The sequence below is a fragment of the Balaenoptera borealis genome, assembly GCF_965194805.1.
Source record: "Balaenoptera borealis genome assembly, chromosome: 13".
NCBI classification, from domain to species: domain Eukaryota; kingdom Metazoa; phylum Chordata; class Mammalia; order Artiodactyla; family Balaenopteridae; genus Balaenoptera; species Balaenoptera borealis.
The window spans coordinates 59,877,055-59,896,831 of NC_138870.1; the positions used below are offsets into that span (position 1 = coordinate 59,877,055).

At 38.4% G+C, this 19,777-nt stretch overlaps 1 protein-coding gene across 13 annotated transcripts in view; it reads right to left on the minus strand.

Moving 5' to 3' along the window:
- The window catches only part of LOC309609781 (uncharacterized protein), a 121,055-nt gene that overhangs the window by 85,307 nt on the left and 15,971 nt on the right, over nucleotides 1-19,777 (minus strand). For 10 of the 13 annotated variants that reach the window (XR_014233565.1, XR_014233566.1, XR_014233567.1 and 7 more), the window contains exons 2-3: nucleotides 19,431-19,520; nucleotides 15,968-16,050 (exon numbers count right to left, since the gene is read on the minus strand). Coding sequence is in view for 6 of the 13 variants with exons in the window: in XM_082351744.1 (XP_082207870.1) it covers nucleotides 15,968-16,050; nucleotides 19,431-19,520 (173 nt within the window). In the remaining 7 variants the exon portion in view is untranslated. Of the gene's footprint in view, nucleotides 1-9,320; nucleotides 13,458-15,967; nucleotides 16,051-19,430; nucleotides 19,521-19,777 lie in introns of those variants that run through there. The other 3 variants (XR_014233571.1, XM_082351746.1, XM_082351747.1) reach the window with 3 other exon arrangements.

Genomic DNA, 19,777 nt, shown 5'->3' on the forward strand with positions numbered 1-19,777 from the left:
TTTATAACAAAGGATTAGCACCCTTCAATTCAACTGAAATCTCCCAAGGAATTCAAAATGGTTTACAGATTAGCTCTCCTTTCCACAGCATCTAAACTAAATGATCTCTCGTTTAAGTGGTTCTCAAAGTGAAATTTAAGAATTGCCATGACTACTACATGAAGGCTTTATTTTTATAAGGCTAAAAATGGTATAAAAATGATTTTGGTAATATTTTTAAATCTCAGTAGAGGATAGCAAATGCCCACTTCTCTCCTTTCCCATCTTTTCTCATACTTTCCCAGTGTGGAAAAAAAAAGCAAACAGATGAGCTGACAGACACAGTCAGGCAGAAAGAGAGTGACAGTGAGCAAAAGATGATTACAGAGAGAAAGACAGAGCCAGGGGCATGGGAGGAGGGTCAGAAGGAAGGGTACAAGAGGGAGGGAGAAAGATGTCACCAGGGAAAATCCAGGGTCAAGGAGAAACAGGAAGTGCAAGCCACCCAACGCCCATCCTCCTACGTCTGGGTTATGAGAGCAGGCTACTAGTTCTCTGGGTTGCCAAGTCTCAATGCAATTCTAGTAGGGTTAGGCAGGGTGATTACATGGATAAATTTAGAGCATTAAATACCCCTAATCCTCCCCACAAATTCCGTAGCCAGAACTATTAATGAGGAACTGAATTAACTAATCTTAGTTTTACTCCTACTCCCTCCTGATTAAGACTCGATCTGGGCCAATTTAGATGAGTTACTTAAAGCCAGATGTAAAGGCATTCTAGCTTGGGAGTTGTCCCGCATGGGGTAGATATATCAAACCTGGCTTTCATGGAAAAGTTCAATTTATCCAGATAATATTTCTCCAATGACACAGGAGGACCAGTCTTTGGTCAAGGATAAACACGTAGTAGCTGGATTTTCTAGCTTGGATCTCCACATGGGTAATGCTTGAAACTAGTAAAGCCCAAACGATAGGTTCTATTCTGTTATACTCCTTGGAGAAAACTGTGCACAGTCTACATACTGATCACTCAGTGTGTGTGATCATACACACAATGTGACATCTCTGATGGTCCCAGACATGTCACAGCGAGCCAGCTCACATGTTGAGCGCTCCTCTAGGCCATGTGTGGCACTGGGTCTTTCCCATGTTAACCAAGCACACACAGCACCACCTCCAGAGCACCAAGTCACGTTGAGGGTTGATGGCTGATGATGGAGCAGCAATTCGCGTTGTGAATCAAGGAACAGAGGGGGTAGCATTCACCCTCTGGAAGAGAAGCTCCTGTGCAAGGAAGCTGTTTCAAGCTGAGCATCAGAAAGGAGAGGATGACTGACAAACAGGAAAATAAGCAGAAAGCATCCCAATTATTCGCAAACTATATATAAGGTCACAAGCCCCTCTCCCAAACCTTGGGGCCAAAATGTTTTAGAATTCAGAATTGTATGTATTTCAGAAATGTACTAAAGTGTGTATATTATATAACCTCTCACCAAGGTCTGAAGTGGGACTCAGAAATCAAATGCACCAGTATTTTTGCAGCAAAATACGTGAATATTTACACTAAGTGGGATAAATAAACAACCCAAATAGCCTCTGTCAGGTTAGGTCTGGTTTTACCCTCAAATAAGTTACGGAAAAGGCCTTCAGTTTTCTGAGCTTTTAGAGTATTGAAAATAAAAGATTGTGGGCCTGTATGCTTTCCTTCAACATAAATTACTAGTTTGGGGATAAAGATGCTACAGATTCTACCGCTGGTGCTTTTATTGCTACTCCATTTCCATGCTTTGCTTCCAAAACTACACTGCCACTCTGAGAGAACCCCTGGTTGTACTACACGTTAACACCCTGAGGCCACAAATTTATTCATTCAATTAGCGTAGATGACTGATTTACTGAACACCTACTATGGGCCCACTTGACACTAGGAACACACTAGGAATAGTGACTCAGCTATACTATTAAATGATTCTCTGGAGCCAAAAGCCACATATTCTTAAATTCTAGACTTCCCAGTTTGCAAACGCTATTGAAAAAAAAAAGGAAATACTTGGCCTTATACCTTCTACTCTAAGGATTTTGATGGTAAAATCTATTTTTAAATTTTTATTTTTGAATCATCTAAGAAAACACCACTGCTGATCGAGTTTATGTGAAATTTATCTTGAGCAGCAAGTAATACTAAAATGTCTGTTCTTGAATTATCTGGGATTTTAAAAATTCATTTAATTATTTTTATTGAGACATAGGCTCTCTCCTTGCCACTCATTTCCTCTCTAGGAAAAAATTTTATAAAACAACGAACCGCTAATCCAAATAATCCAATATTTACTGATTATCCAAACAAATGAAAAATATAGCAAAAGATTTATTATGCCACATAAGTTAAAACTTAGTTTAATTAATTTGAAAAATTACTATTTTATGAGGCACAGATTTAATTTGACACACTGGAACCAATGATTGCTCTTTAAGAATCTGTTTTAATGTTTTGTTTTTATTCCAATGCAATGCTTCCAATATTCCATCTTTGTAGAGTGGCTGTAGTTTACCTTTAAATATTAAAGTGGTCATCCAAAGGATTTTTAGCAGTCTTCCAGATTCGGAATTCTTCTGGTTTGATAAACACAAGCCAGAGAATAATTTGAATAGGAAATTTGAAAGAGGGACCATAACACAAGATCATGTCAAAACAGAAAAATAACACTAGTGATATAATTTGGCACTAAAGTAAAGGATATGAAAACCATGGATCTGAACTTATGGAAAATCAATCCAATATTTTTAGTTTCGTGCCAATACCACGTCTGGAACAAAGCTTTTAGCCATGTTGGAGTATGATTTACACCTTCATAATTTTCTGTGTCTTATGCCAGCAACCTATAGGAAAATCTAACCCATGAGTTAGAAGCAGACAATCTAGGCCTTCCATTTGATATGAGCAAATTCTATGAATAAAAGTGTTGCTAATTTTTACATTTCTTACAAATCCTATTGACCCAGGGAATGAATATTAGTGCAAAGCTTTAAGCCAGTCGCCAAAGCATGTATAAGATTATAACGATCTGACATGCTTTACGTTGTAGAGAAATAGGTCAAAAATAATGCACACTAGGACAGAATTTTGTCACCATATGAAATATTAAAACTGAATACAATTAAACTCTACCAACCATATATAGCTGGATAGAAGACTCCTGGGATGTCAGGGGCACGCATTTGTTGGTCAGCACATTTACTACAATTCATATAACAGGTTCATTGGATATTTAACTATATAGGGAAGTTAAGCTCCCACAGGAAACATGTCATAATTGAAAATTCACGGTCCCTACAAAGAGCTAAAAACCTTAGTTTTGCTCGATCACCAACGACTGAATATACAATATTTACTAAAATAGCACCTTACTGGGCTTCCCTGGTAGTGCAGCGGTTGAGAATCCGCCTGCCAATGCAGGGGACAGGGGTTCGAGCCCTGGTCCGGGAAGATCCCACATGCCATGGAGCAACTAAGCCCTTGCGCCAGAACTACTGAGCCTGCGTTCTAGAGCCCACAAGCCACGACTACTGAGCCGGCGTGCCACATCTATTGAAGCCTGCGTGCCTAGAGCCCATGCTCCACAACAAGAGAAGCCACCACAATGAGGAGCCCACACACCACAACGAAGAGTAGCCCCCGCTCGCCGCAACTAGAGAGAGCCCGTGCGCAGCAACAAAGACCCAACACAGCCAAAAGTAAAAATAAATAAAATAAATTTATTTAAAACAACAACAACAACAAAAAAAACAGCACCTTACTTTTAAGAGATAGTTCTGCTTAAATCAGATTATCCTCATATCTCAAGCTGTATTTCAGGTATATTTTTCCAAATGTTAGAACATTTTTTAAATTGTTTACTCAAAAATTCCATCTGCTTAGATATTGTTGTTCATTCAATATTTTTATTATTGCTAGTCATACTAGCACAATGCTTGTCAATGATGACTTTTATGTTCTGTCAACTGACAGCTTTGTTAAATATAATCATATAATGCACTTGAGATATTTCATAAAATATGTACTGAAATAATTCCTTGCTGAAGAACCTGGTCAGTCCTGTATCCTTGTGTCCCACCTATAGGACATACAGTCAAAATATTGTAGGTTCTATTCTTTGTAATTTTCAAAACTGGTCATCTTATAGACAGATAAGATTTTATATAAAAAAACATAATGATAAAATATATAGTTCCCTACTTCAGAATGAGGAAACTAAAAACAACTAGCTAGAATTCAATTCTTAAAGCTTTTAAGCCTCATATCCCAATTTTGTAGCAGATCATTAGGAGAGAAAGCAATATAAATCCAATTTTGCTTATCCTGTTTCAGTCCTTGAACAAAATGTGCCCTTCTTGGAAGAAAAACCTACTCAGAAGTATGATCAGAGGTCACTTGACTCTTGGGGTCCTGTTTCTTATTCCTGAGCTTAGTGGTATCCTTGGATATAGACCAAAGTGGCCCAGGTAATTTTCTTACCAGAGTCATTTCTTTCTAACTTATCACTGCTGAAATTTGTACATGTTTGGGAAGTGAACAAAAGAAATAAAGACTGAACCGATAATTCTAGTTCAATAAAATACATTGTAAGAATTAGCCAAATAATTCAAGCAAAAATGTGGTTTCATTTTTGCATGAGTCAGCAACCAAAGAGCCAGAGTGTAAAACAGAATTCAGTCTTTCAAGTTTGAAGTTCAACACTGCTACAAATTCCAGCACTATATCCCAGCACTCTGCCTGACATTTATTACAGGGCTGAAGGAGAGATATTCTTCTTTGTGTATTTCACATCTTCTAGCCTCCTTTCTGACAATTCCAACCTAACACTTAAAAGCATAGACTGCTTTTTGTGCACCCAATATGCTGTCTGAACTTCTTTTCCTTGAGCAGTATTGACATCCAGTGGAGATACAGAATAATTACAGGTGTGTCAAAATCCCCCAAGGACTATAGCCTCGAACAGATATATGGTTTGAGATAGATATCACACAATGCAGCAACAAAAATTCATTTTCCCCATGCACACAACTGAAGTAGAATGAAAGGGACAATAGCTTAAAAAGTAGAAAAGGTGGAGGAGAAAACTTCTGTGACCTGGACGCTTAGGAAAAGAGTTCTTGGTTGTGAGAGCAAATTGAACATCAAAATTAAAACCTTTCTCTATGCAAAAGACACCATTAAAAGAATAAAAAGACAAACTGTAAGTTGAGTCCACCCCGCTCCGGAGGAGCAGCCATGTGGCTGACAGGGTCTTGGTGCTTCTGCCAGGTGTCAGGCCTGTGCCTCTGAGGTGGGAGAGCCGAGTTCAGGACATTGGACCACCAGAGACCTCCCAGCCCCACATAAAATCAATCAGCAAGAGCGCTCCCAGAGATCTCCGTCTCAACGCTAAGACCCAGCTCCACTCAACGACCAGCAAGCTACAGTGCTGCACACCCCATGCCAAACAACTAGCAAGACAGGAACACAGCCCCACCCATTAGCAGAGAGGGTGCCTAAAATCATAATAAGGTCGCAGACACCCCAAAACACACCACCGGAAGCAGTCCTGCCCACCAGAAAGACAAGATCCAGCCTCATCCACCAGAACACAGGCACCAGTCCCCTCCATCAGGAAGCCTACACAACCCACTGAACCAATCTTAGCCACTGCGGGTAGACAACAAAAACAACGGGAACTACAAACATGCAGTCTGCGAGAAGGAGAACCCAAACACAGTAAGTTAAGCAAAATGAGAAGATAGAGAAATACGCAGCAGATGCAGAAGCAAGGCAAAAACTCACCAAACCTAACAAATGAAGAGGAAATAGGCAATCTAGCTAAAAAAGAATTCAGAGTAATGATAGTAAAGGTGATCCAAAATCTTGGAAATAGAATGGAGAAAATACAAGAAACATTTAACAAGGACCTAGAAAAACTAAAGAGCAAACAAACAATGATGAACAACACAATAAATGAAATTAAAAATTCTCTAGAAGGAATCAATAGCAGAATAACTGAGGCAGAAGAACAGAAAAGTGCCCTGGAAGATAAAATAGGGGAAATAGCTACCGCAGAGCAGAATAAAGAAAAAAGAATGAAAAGAAATGAGGACAGTCTCAGAGACCTCTGGGGCAACATTAAACGCACCAACATTCGAATTATAGGGATTGCAGAAGAAGAAGAGAAAGGGACTCAGAAAATATTTGAAGAGATTGTAGTTGAAAACTTCCCTAATATGGGAAAGGAAATAGTCAATCAAGTCCAGGAAGTGCAGATAGTCCCATACAGGATGAATCCAAGGAGAAACACACCAAGGCACATATTAATCAAACTATCAAAAATTAAATACAAAGAATAAATATTAAAAGCAGCAAGGGGAAAATGACAAATAACATGCACGGGAATCCCCATAAGGTTAACAGCTGATCTTTCAGCAGAAACTCTGCGAGCCAGAAGGGAGTGGCAAGACATATTTAAAGTGATGAAAGGGGAAAATCTACAACCAAGATTACTCTACCCAGCAAGGATCTCATTCAGATTTGATGGAGAAATTAAAACCTTTGCAGACAAGCAAAAGCCAAGAGAATTCAGCATCACCAAACCAGCTTTACAACAAATGCTAAAGGAACTTCTCTAGGCAGGAAACATAAGAGAAGGAAAAGACCTACAATAACAAACCCAAAACAATTAAGAAAATGGTAATAGGAACATACATATTGATTATTACCTTAAATGTAAATGGATTAAATGCTCCCACCAAAAGACATAGACAGGCTGAATGGATACAAAAACAAGACCCGTATATATGCTGTCTACAAGATACCCACTTCAGACCTAGGGACACATACGGACTGAAAGTGAGGGGATGGAAAAAGATATTCCATGCAAATGGAAATCAAAAGACAGCTGGAGTAGCAATTCTCATATCAGAAAAAATAGACTTTAAAATAAAGACGATTACAAGAGACAAAGAAGGACACTACATAATGATCAAGGGATGACTCCAAGAAGAAGACAGAACAATTGTAAATATTTATGCACCCAACAGGAGCACCTCAAAACATAAGGCAAATGCTAACAGCCATAAAAGGGGAAATCGACAGTAACACAATCATAGCACGGAACTTTAACACCGCACTTCCAACAATGGACAGATGATCCAGAATGAAAATAAATAAGGAAACACAAGCTTTAAATGATACATTAAACAAGATGGACTTAATTGATATTTATAGGACATTCCATCCAAAAACAACAGAATACACTTTCTTCTCAAGTGCTCATGGAACATTCTCCAGGATAGATCATATTTTGGGTCACAAATCAAGCCTTGGTAAATATAGGAAAATTGAAATCTTATCAAGTATCTTTTCCAACCACAATGCTGTGAGACTAGATATCAATTACAGGAAAAAATCTGTAAAAAAACAAACACATGGAGGCTACACAATACACTACTAAATAACCAAGAAATCACTGAAGAAATCAAAGAGGAAATCAAAAAATACCTAGAAAGAAATGACAATGAAAACATGATGACCCAAAACCTATGGGATGCAGCAAAAGCAGTTCTAAGAGGGAAGTTTATAGCAATACAATCCTACATCAAGAAACAAGAAAAATCTGAAATAAACAACCTAACCTTACACCTAAAGCATTAGAGAAAGAACAAAAAAAAACTTCACGAAGTTAGCAGAAGGAAAGAAATCATAAAGATTAGATCAGAAATAAATGAATGGTGGTGTGAAGAATTGGGAGACTGGGATTGACATGTATACACTGATGTGTATAAAATGGATGACTAATAAGAACCTGCTGTATAAAAAAATAAAATAAAATTCAAAAATTAAAAAAAAAAACATGTGAAATTCCTGGAAATCTGCTATGTCCTGGTATAGGTTATCAGTCATAATTCTACTTAAAATGTTTCACATAACAGAAAAAACCTAATTCCTTGTCAACTGTATTGTAATCAGAAAAAAAAAAGAAAGAAATGAAAAAGAAATGAAGGAAACAATAGCAAAGATCAATAAAACTAAAAGCTGGTTCTTTGAGAAGAGAAACAAAATTGATAAACCATTAGCCAGACTCATGAAGAAAAAAAGGGAGAAGACTCAAATCAATAGAATTAGAAATGAAAAAGGAGCAGTAACAACTGACACTGCAGAAATACAAAGGATCATGAGAGATTACTACAAGCAACTATATGCCAATAAAATGCACAACCACGAAGAAATGGAAAAATTCTTAGAAAAGCACAACCTTCCAAGACTGAACCAGGAAGAAACAGAAAATATAAACAGACCAATCACAAGCACTGAAGTTGAGACTGTGATTAAAAATCTTCCAACAAACAGAAGCCCAGAACCAGATGGCTTCACAAGTGAATTCTATCAAACATTTAGAGAAAAGCTAACATCTATCCTTCTCAAACTCTTCCAAAATATAGCAGAGGGAGGAACACTCCGAAACTCATTCTACGAGGCCACCATCACCCTTATACCAAAACCAGACAAAGATGTCACAAAGAAAGAAAACTACAGGCCAATATCACTGACCAACATAGATGCAAAAATCCTCAACAAAATACTAGCAAACAGAATCCAACAGCACATTAAAAGGATCATACACCATAATCAAGTGGGTTTTATTCCAGGAATGCAAGGATTCTTCAATATACACATATCAATCAATGTGATAAACCATATTAACAAATTGAAGGAGAAAAACCATATGATCATCTCAATAGATGCAGAAAAAGCATTCAACAAAATTCAACACCCATTTATGATAAAAACCCTGCAGAAAGTAGGCATAGAGGGAACTTACCTCAACATAATAAAGGCCATATATGACAAACCCACAGCCAACATTGTTCTCAATGGTGAAAAACTGAAACCATTTCCACTAAGATCAGGAACAAGACAAGGTTGTCTACTCTCACCATTATTACTCAACATAGTTTTGAAACTTTTAGCCATAGCAATCAGAGAAGAAAAAGAAAGAAAAGGAATCCAAATCGGAAAAGAAGAAGGAAAGCTGTCACTGTTTGCAGATGACATGATACTATACATAGAGAATCCTAAAGATGCCACCAGAAAACTACTAGAGCTAATCAATGAATTTGGTAAAGCAGCAGGATACAAAAGTAATGCACAGAAATCTCTTGCATTCCTATAGACTAATGATAAAAAATCTGAAAGAGATATTAAGGAAACACTCCCATTTACCATTGCAACAAAAAGAATAAAATATCTAGGAATAAACCTACCTAAGGAGGCAAAAGACCTGTATGCAGAAAACTATAAGACATTGATGAAAGAAATTAAAGATGATACAAATAGATAGAGGGATGTACCATGTTCTTGGATTGGAAGAATCAACATTGGGAAAATGACTATACTATCCAAAGCAATCTACAGATTCAGTGCAATCCCTATCAAACTACCAATGGCATTTTCCACAGAACTAGAACAAAAAATTTCACAATTTGTATGGAAACACAAAAGACCCCGAATAGCAAAGCAATCTTGAGAAAGAAAAACGGAGCTGGAGGAATCAGGCTCCCGGACTTCAGACTATATTACAAAGCTACAGTAATCAAGACAGTATGGTAACTGGCACAAAAACAGAAATATAGATCAATGGAACAGGACAGAAAGCCCAGAGATAAACCCACACACATGTGATCACCTTATCTTTGATAAAGGAGGCAAGAATATACAATGGAGAAAAGACAGCCTCTTCAATAAGTGGTGCTGGGAAAACTGGACAGCTATGTGTAAAAGAATGAAATTAGAACACTCTCTAACACCATACAAAAAAATTAACTCAAAATGGATTAAAGACCTAAATGTAAGACCAGACACTAGAAAACTCTTAGAGGAAAACATAGGCAGAATACTCTGTGACATAAATCACAGCAAGATCCTTTTTGACCCAACTCCTAGAGAAATGGAAATAAAAACAAAAATAAACAAATGGGACCTAATGAAACTTAAAAGCTTTTGCACAGCAAAGGAAACCATAAACAAGACGAAAAGACAACCCTCAGAATGGGAGAAAATATTTGCAAATGAAGCAACTGACAAAGGATTAATCTCCAAAATATAAAAGCATCTCATGCAGCTCAATATCAAAAAAACAAACAACCCAATCCAAACACGGGCAGAAGACCTAAATAGACATTTCTCCAAAGAAGATATACAGATTGCCAGCAAACACATGAAAGGATGCTCAACATCACTCATCATTAGAGAAATGCAAATCAAAACTACAATGAGGGGGCTTCCCTGGTGGCGCAGTGGTTGAGAATCTGCCTGCCGATGCAGGGGACACGTGTTCGAGCCCTGGTTTGGGAAGATCCCACATGCCGCAGAGCAGCTGGGCCCGTGAGCCACAACTACTGAGCCTGCGCATCTGGAGCCTGTGCTCCGCAACAAGGGAGGCCACGATAGTGAGAGGCCCGCGCACCGTGATGAAGAGTGGCCCCCACTTGCCACAACTGAAGAAAACCCTCGCACAGAAACGAAGACCCAACACAACCAATAAATAAATAATAATTAAAAAAAAAAAAACTACAGTGAGGTATCACCTCACACCAGTCAGAAGGGCCATCATCAAAAAATCTACAAACAATAAGTGCTGGAGAGGGTGTGGAGAAAAGGGAACCCTCTTGCACTGTTGGTGGCAATGTAAATTGATACAGTCACTATGGAGAACATTATGGAGATTCCTTAAAAAACTAAAAATAGAACTACCATATGACCCAGCAATTCCACTACTGGGCATATACCCTGAGAAAACCATAATTCAAAAAGAGTCACGTACCACAATGTTCATTATAGCTCTATTTACAATAGCCAGGACATGGAATCAACCTAAGTGTCCATCGACAGATGAATGGACAAAGAAGATGTGGCACATATATGCAATGGAATATTACTCAGTCATAAAAAGAAACGAAATTGAGTTATTTGTAGTGAGGTGGATGGACCTAGAGTCTGTCATGCAGAGTGAAGTAAGTCAGAAAAAGAAAAATAAATACCGTATGCTAACACATATATATGGAATCTAAAAAAAAAAAAAAAAAAAAAAAAAGGTTCTGAAGAACCTAGGGGCAGGACAGGAATAAAGACGCAGACATAGAGAATGGACTTGAGGATGCGGGGAGGGGGAAGGGTAAGCTGGGACGAAGTGAGAGAGTGGCATGGACATATATACACTATCAAATGTAAAATAGATAGCTAGTGGGAAGCAGCCGCATAGCACGTGGAAATCAGCTCGGTGCTTTGTGACCACCTAGAGGGGTGGGATAGGGAGGGTGGGAGGGAGATGCAAGAGGGAGGAGATATGGGGATATATGTATATGTATAGCTGATTCACTTTGCTATAAAGCAGAAACTAACACACCATTGTAAAGCAATTATACTCCAATAAAGATGTTTAAAAAAAAAAAGACAAACTATAGACTGGGAGAAAATATTTGCAAATCACATATTTGACAAAAAAAAAAATTGTGTCCAGAGTATATAAAGAACTCTCAGAACTCAGTAGTACACATCTGCTTCCACACAAGATCAAGAAACAGGGCTTGGACTTACCTTCCTGGCTAAAACAACCAAAACAGAATGGACAAAATATATGACACAATGGTTTTTAAGATACTGGACATCCAGCAATAATGGACAGTGATCCCAAGAGAAAGGAAACAAGGGAGCCCTATGATTTCCTAGCCTACTGCCTTGGGAAAGTTTCCATTCCACAGTGCAGGGAAGGAAAACCCAGGCAGAATCCAGTGAAATTCCTGAGTTGAGGAGGGGCTGAGAGTCTGGGGAGGTAAAGGCAGCTAGATTTCACAAGACAGGATCAAAAACAGAGTCTGTTTTATTCTTACTCTTCATTGTATTCCCAGCCACTCACTTGAGGACTGGCATATACTAAGCACTCAAAAGATACTGGATGGATTAATGGATGGATGGATGGATGAAGAGATCAATAAATAAGTGCTAAGGAAAACAGTCCCCAAGCAAGAGCAAATTTTGAAGTCATCATTTATGAATGAAACGAAGGAAGCATTCCTCCACGCTTCGAAAGACCAGGTGATGTATACTAACTACAGAAGTCCTAATCTGATCTCCATTGGCCTGAGACTTGTAATTGTGTGTATTCCGTCGCTACCCATCACATGCTGCATATGCACTCTGTTCACGTATCTTTAAAGTTCAGTGTAAAGTAGAATTTAAGTCAGGCATTGTGGAATAAAAATATGCACTGATGCTGGAAGGCGTATTTCTCAAGTCCAAGAGGTGCTGTGGCTCAATGTTCTGTTTATGTTTCTTACAAGTCTCAGAGGTTTTCTCCACTGATCCAGGACGAAGCTAGACAGCAATATCTTAGCCCAGTAAAGCACATTCTGTTGCAAGCTTCCTTGACTCTTATCTTAATACTTCTACCCCGACACATTAGCTTTCCTAAAATTCTCTGAAAAGATATGCTTCATTTAAATGGCACCAATGTTAGAAACTTAATACCAAAACTTTCCAGTCATCTCTCAAAGAGATTATCATATTAAGGCTTTGGAAAGTCCAAAGTGATCTAATAATTTCATTCTACTTTCTTCTGGGCACATTTCCATATCACTTAAGCTTGGGCAACTGACACTTCTGTTCACCATCTTATGCAGACAGTCTGCCTCCATGATGCTAGATGTCTTAAATTAATTCTAGTCTGTTCTGAAAGTGGGTGTGGGGGAAGTATGTTTGCAGAATATTACACACAGCAATTGGGACTTATGTTTTATATTCATGTTTTTTCAGTATCTTACAAAGATATATGCCTTTAAATAAAATTGGGAATTAACAGAAAATAGTGGAGTGAATCAAAGCTCCTGAGAACTCTTTCCCTTTTTTTCATTAAAATACCTGTAGAATCATCCAAAGGAGAGAAGCCACCTCATCAATTGCCAAAGCAAATGGAATTGAGCACATTCTTATTTGTGATCAATTGAGGCAATACTGGCCCCCAAACTGACCTACAAATATTGTCTCAAGACGGATTTCTATCAGAAGCAATATGGCCCCATCCTAGTCTTCACTAACATGAGCTTCACAACAAGTATGAGATAGGATTTTTTTGTCTGCCCCAACTTCCCCTTCTGTCTAAATTGCCCAGTACATCATTTACTAGCTCCCTATAGTCTTATGGATTTAAGACCCAACCCTCATCCCTCCAATCCAAAGCCACTTACTTTGCTTTCCATCCCAGGGTTTTACACCAAGTCTTTGCCTCTCTTTCTTCACACTGCTGCCTTGTTTGGATTTTCTCCTTGGATCTTGACCCTGGCTTCATCACTCCATGTTGCTTTTCAGATTTTTTTCTCCTCAATGTTTAACCCACAGGTCAATCTTGACCCACTTCTATGATGCTCCTGGAACCACAGCCTAAGTCCAGCATCCTGGATACAGGAAATTATGAGTAATGCAACCACACTAAGAAAATACCCCACAACAAGAGAAAAAGAAATGCGCAGAAGAAGTCTCAAAGGAAATGCTCAAGTTAGGACTATTAGCCATTATCAACAAGATGAAAAGAAGAATGGCGAAGACAGACCAGATTGAATTCTAGAACTATTCTGCTGACAGCAGTGGCAGTAAAAAGTATAGACCTTCCTGTGAGAATCACATTCATGAAACAACAGATAGATTCTAGGAACATATGCGGGATACATAACGACAAACAATAATGTAAGAGAAGATGACAGATGTGGAAAGTAGAACAGCAATCTAACTAAAAATTAACATGTATTTCTGAATGTAGAATCAACACATCAGGACAGATAATTAAGGATATAACTGAAGAAAATTTTTCAGCATTAAAAAAAAGCAAAACTAAACTAAAATTGGATATTGAAAAGGCTTACTATTTTCTAATCAACATCAATAGCAGTAAAGTAACCAAAATCTGGTAAAATCTTTAAATTTCAATAAAAATGAAAGAATTTTCGAAACTTCCAAGTATAAAAATAAAATTGCATTAAAAGAAGCCAAAATCAGGAAATTCTCAGACTTCTCTGCTATAACACCCAATGCCAGAAGATAATCAAGATAATGGGGTGATGACTTCACAGCCCTGACAAGAGTTTCTGCAGGAATACTTTATAGGCCAAGCTGCCACTCATTCATATGTGAAGGTAACAGACAGATGCTCTTTGTTCTGCACACCTGAGTACCCTGCCTTCAGGAATCACTGTGGGTACTAGCCACAACACCCAGGCCCTGAATGAGAGGACAAAATGATCATCAAATTAGCTTCAGGGATAAGCAAATGAGAGAAATGGGACAGGAATTTGCTTAAGGGAGAGAGATGATGCTAATACGTCAACAAAATTAAATCTCATTACCAAATTAGGACACCCAAACGAAATGAGAATGCCAAACCCTTACATGAAACTGCTGAAGAGCAATGAAAGGGAGAAGGAAAAAATGGTTAAAATTCCCTATAAGTTAAAGTAAAAAATTATTTGATTTGATTAAGTACATTTAAGTTCATTATTTTAGTATTGATTTTATGAATTTATGGAATGAATTTATGGAATGTCAGCAATACTATGAGCACCACTAAAAATTTGGCATTTATCTCTTATATTATACCTAAATATTCATTTTTAATCCTTGCATTAATTCAACAAGCATATACTGACATTTAACTGTGCCAGACTGTGCTCTAGGTTTCAGGGCACACTTGAGCCTTTATCTCTCCTCCTGACTCCAGACATAAGTAGGGGTACTCATGTGTTGGGTCAAGGTCAAGCACATCATTACTTCCTAGATTAGTTAGGTGATGCTTTTGGTGAGATGAGCCAAGATGGTCATGTTTCCTGTGTCTATGTGTTTTTAAACTGAATCTTTCTTTGAAATGTCTATTGAAACCAAAATCCATTGATAGGTAAAATGTGACTGGGACTGACTTCAACGTAGGAGGAAACCTTTGGCCTGGGAAGGACCAGCAGGACCAGAGTAGAGTCACAAAGCATGAGGCAGAAGGCTTTGGTGAGCCACTGTAAGCTTAAGGGAGAAAGGTCCTTTCACTTGGATTCTTGAACTAAGGTTGGTGTTTCCTTGCTTCTTCTCACACCAGAAGATAAGTCATCTCACCTACATAAGGTGAGTCTAGGGAAAAAAGGCCAAGGAGGCCACATGCCTATTTTGTGTCTAGGCCACTTAGCCCTCTTTCAAAAAGCACATTGTGGTTCCTTATGATCCAGTCAAGAGGGCCAGGTATTTTACATAAGGATTGAGGTCAAAATCCTTAGAGTGGCATTTCCATAAAAGTATTCTCAAAAACAAAAACAAAAAGTTTGATGATAAAAATCAGGGTTTTTCAAGCTGATTTTTTTAAAAAACCCTCTTAGAGTTTTATAGAATAGATTAGCATATTGATGTATCCAGCAGCAAAGTTTATTTAATCTTGGTTAATTCTGCATTTCCAAACCAAAACTGACCACAGAAGTCTTTATGTGGAAGGCCTATTTACATGTGGAAAAACAGTAAAATTGTTTATATAAAACCGTTTTAGAGTAATAGAGTAACTTTTATTTGCAGTTGTTCTCACATTGCATAAAGTAACAATAATAATTACAGCTACTACATATTGAATGCTTACTGTATGCCTGTATGCACCAGTCTAAATGCTTTATGTGTTAAGTCATATAATCCTCAGATCATCACCATGTGATAGGTCCTGTTATTATTCCTACTTATCAGATGAGGAAACTAAGAGATGAAATAACTTATCCACGAGCACTCAGTTTGTAAGGGACAGAACAAGAATTTGAACTCAGGCAAACTAACTTCAGAATCCAGCACTTGATTGCCTCCTGCCCAACTATTAATGTCTTCCTATAATACAGTTAACATGTGATTAAACAGCCAGAAAGTAAGTTCTATATCCCAGCCAACTCCTCACCTCTTTCCAACTTGACGACTCCATTCGTATCAGACAGTGGATAAAATGACAAATAGAATTCTTATCTTTAGACGAGTGACAATCTGGGAAGGAGAACAGACAAGTTAGTCGATAAATACAACCCACCATGATCCATACAGTAATAAAGGAATATATCCAGGAGTTTTACATTATTTCACAAGAGCTGGCAAAGGCACCGACCAATCAGAATAGAAGCTAGCCATAAGGCTGGCACAAAGTCCCAGAGGCTCCCTGCTGTACTGGCATTTTCCCTTTCCTTGCTGGATCATGGGGTGATCCAGACAGTCCTGAGGTGAGGCCAAGGTCACCAGGGTGTTGGAGCTCCATGTGGGCTCAGAGCAATAGCTGTTTTTCAGCTTGCACAGAAGTATTTCAGTGTTTTAACAACAGATATGGCCATAAGGCAGCCATATTGTCTGCATATATCATGGGGGTTTTCCTGTCTACTGCATTCATTGTAGCCCTCAGGCTATCTACCAAAGGTAGCAAAGCTGCTCCTAAGCTGGCTAAATTCAAGACATGGGAGGAGGAGGCTGATTTTCTCCCTCCTCTATTCTCCCTATGTCTCCCCCTCCAGCCCGCAGCAGACTTGATCCTCTATCTCAGTATTTCCCAGTGTGGTATTCATGCCATTTGTAACAAAAACAATCACTTTAGGAGGTCACAATGAGCTTAAAAAATTCTAATAGCCATGTATTTAAAACCAGCAAATTAACCCATAATTTTGTTGCCATTATTGCTTAGAATGAGACTACATTTTTTTAAGTTTAAAAAGTTAAATAGATGTATACCAAAAAGGCAAAAATCATGAAGCTATTAAGTAAAGGATTAGATCTGAGAAGCACTGTTCTATCTTAACCAAGATGACTTTCTTCATTCATCTGACATTTTTCTATATTCTCTCTCAGTGCTGTGCTTAAATACGCTTTTTTTTTTTTTTTTCACTTCATCCTACTATTCTAGGTCACTCTTCTCCCTGGCAGCCCAAAGCCTATTGCAATCTCTTTTTCAGGAATGAACAAAATGATTTCCATATTCATCACAGCTTGCAGCTTTTGAAAGCCAGTGATAGAAATGCAAACTATCTAAAGCAAAGGAATAAAATTTATTACTTAAGTATCCGAACCACAGAGATGTGGATCCAACTTCAGGTATGACTGGATCCCTGGGGGAGGAGATTGTCAGAACTGACACTGTTATCTCTGAGTGTTCGCCTCTTTCTTTCTCACAGACAGACTTTTCCACGACAGTCAACGTGGTAGCAGATAGCTCCAGGGTCGCGCAATCTTACAATGTTGAGAACAATTTAAAATTTTCTGATAAGCCCACTTAGAAAAATTTCAGGGAAGGACTCTGATTGGATAGAACTAAGTCACATATTCAGTAGAAGTACATATTTAGGGTGGGAGAAAAGCATTTCCCCTAAAGAGAGAAAACAGAAAAATGTGGCATAAAATTTAAAATTCAAAAATGTCAACTATATAAAGAGCATCTTATGTAATTTTATGCCAAACTTTGGGTGTTTGAGAAGCTTCTCTCATATTAAGGGAGCTCAGATCTTTGAAGGGCAAGAAATTCTGTAAGATTATGTAGAAAGGTGGTCCGCATACTATATAAAGTGCTCCTAAAAGATTTTATAGATGCGGAGATGCTTGCGGGATGAGTAGGAGTTCACTCGGTGAGCAGCAGATAACAATCTAGGCAGAGGGAACAGTACGTGAAAATTCAAAGAGGGAGAGAATAGCATAACCTGAGGGAAAACAATGTTTATCAGCTGGTTGGTTTATTTCTATTTCATCATTCCCTACAGGACTTGTGGTAGCCAGGACAAAAGCGGGAAGTTGTTGCATTCCTCAAGAGCAATAACAGAAAAAGGAATAGGAAGCAGTATTAGTCAAGATGGGCTAACTGCTGTAGAAAGTAACCTGAAGGTCTCAGGGGATTAATGTAATACGATATGTGTCTTTTGTCTCAGTCCAGCGAAGTGAGAAGGGGGACAGGAGAGGGGTCTCTGTTTTGTGCAGTCATCCAGGGACCCATGATTCTTCCAACCTCTGGCCTTGCTATTGTCTTGAAGGGTGTTTCTCAAATTCAGAATCACCTAGAGGGCTTGTTAATACCTAGATTGCTGGGCCCCAACTCCAGAGTTGCTGATCTTGGTAGGCCTTGGGTGGGTCCCAAGAATGTGCATTTTGAACAAGTTTCCAGGTGGCATACGTGCTACTGCTCCTGGGACCCCATTTTCAGAACCACTGCTGGATAAGCCTCCAGCAACTGCCTTCAGTGTTCAGTTAGTGGATGGGGAAAAAGACAGGGCTCAGAGAAGGCACACCTGCTCTTAACTACCTTCACTAAGAGGTGGTAAGCATTATTATCGTTAAGAACTAGTCACCCAGACCTATCTAGACACAGGAACTCTGGGAAATGTACCCCAGCAATGCGTTGGGAAAGGAGAAAAACTCAATTTTTGTGAGCACTAACAGTTAGTGTCACAAAGCATAACTGAACTAAAAATATCAAATAAAACCTGAAAGGCCCTCCTAAGGGGCAAAAAGTGATTGGATTACTGAACTATTACAGATGGAAAAAATATTGGTTTTGTAGAATTATATTCAGAGAATATTTTCACATTGCTGGGATTTTTTAAAAAATTTTTTTGGCCACGCCCGCGGCATATGGGATCTTAGTTCCCCAACCAGGGATCGAACCCGTGTCCCCTGCAGTGGGAGCGTGAAGTCTTAACCACTGGACCGCCAGGGAAATCCCTCCATATTGTTATTTAGCCCTCTTATTCTTTCATTCAAAAATATAAAATATCTAGAATTCTTCTGGATAGTTTTATTAGTTTGTCCACACACACACAAACACACACACACATACCCCATACTTTAGTTTGCCTTGTATGCTAGTTCGCTTTCTCTTTAGAGTGGAATTAGGTTGTATTAAGTCCTTTGTGGAAGCACGCATATTGTAAATTATTTTTTAAAATACATATATGCTAAAATAAAAATTGTTTTCCATTGGGGGAGGGTCAGCTAATTAGTAAGCGTCATTTCAGTCTGGGGTTCACAATTTAGGTGAAGTTTTTGCTAAAATCATCCTTGCCTTTCACTAACATAGTGATGATCTGAAAGATTAAAATATCCTCCTGCTGCTTATTATACAAATGAGCTGCTACATGTTATGTGCACCAATATGCTCCTCATCTGGAACCTAATTCATGACGCAGTATAAATTATGTGGCAGTTACCTCCCAAGTTGCAAAGTTGCCTTCACCTGTGGTTTAATTCTTCCAGCTGCCTTTTCCTTGTTCAGTTTTCTTTCAAATACAGAAGGGAAGTAATTACTTCCTATTTTTAATTATGCATACACTCTCAAGGGAAGAAAGGAATCTGATTGTTTCCATACAGACCAAAATTCTTCCTCCTCACTCTGGACTTGCCTTTGCTTCGACTAGTGCTGCAGTTGACAGCTGAATTTTCGGTTTGTATTCGGCTCACTTGAATTTCGGACTTTTCTGGGATTGCAATTCCTAAGGATGACAACACAGCATTACAAAGATTTGTGAGCAATAGACTTCTCGTTCTCTAATTAATTCATTGTCCTTTGCAGAGACTTTGTCAGAAGCCACAAATTGCAGTGCTTGTAAAATTTTATGAACATGCAATAAAAAATCCTGGGAAACTTTCATCAAATTTCGGGCTCCCGAGATATATTTAACTTCTATGAGCAATTTAACATCATATTAAATCAGTATAAACTGATTGCCAAGAAAGCATATTTTTGAGG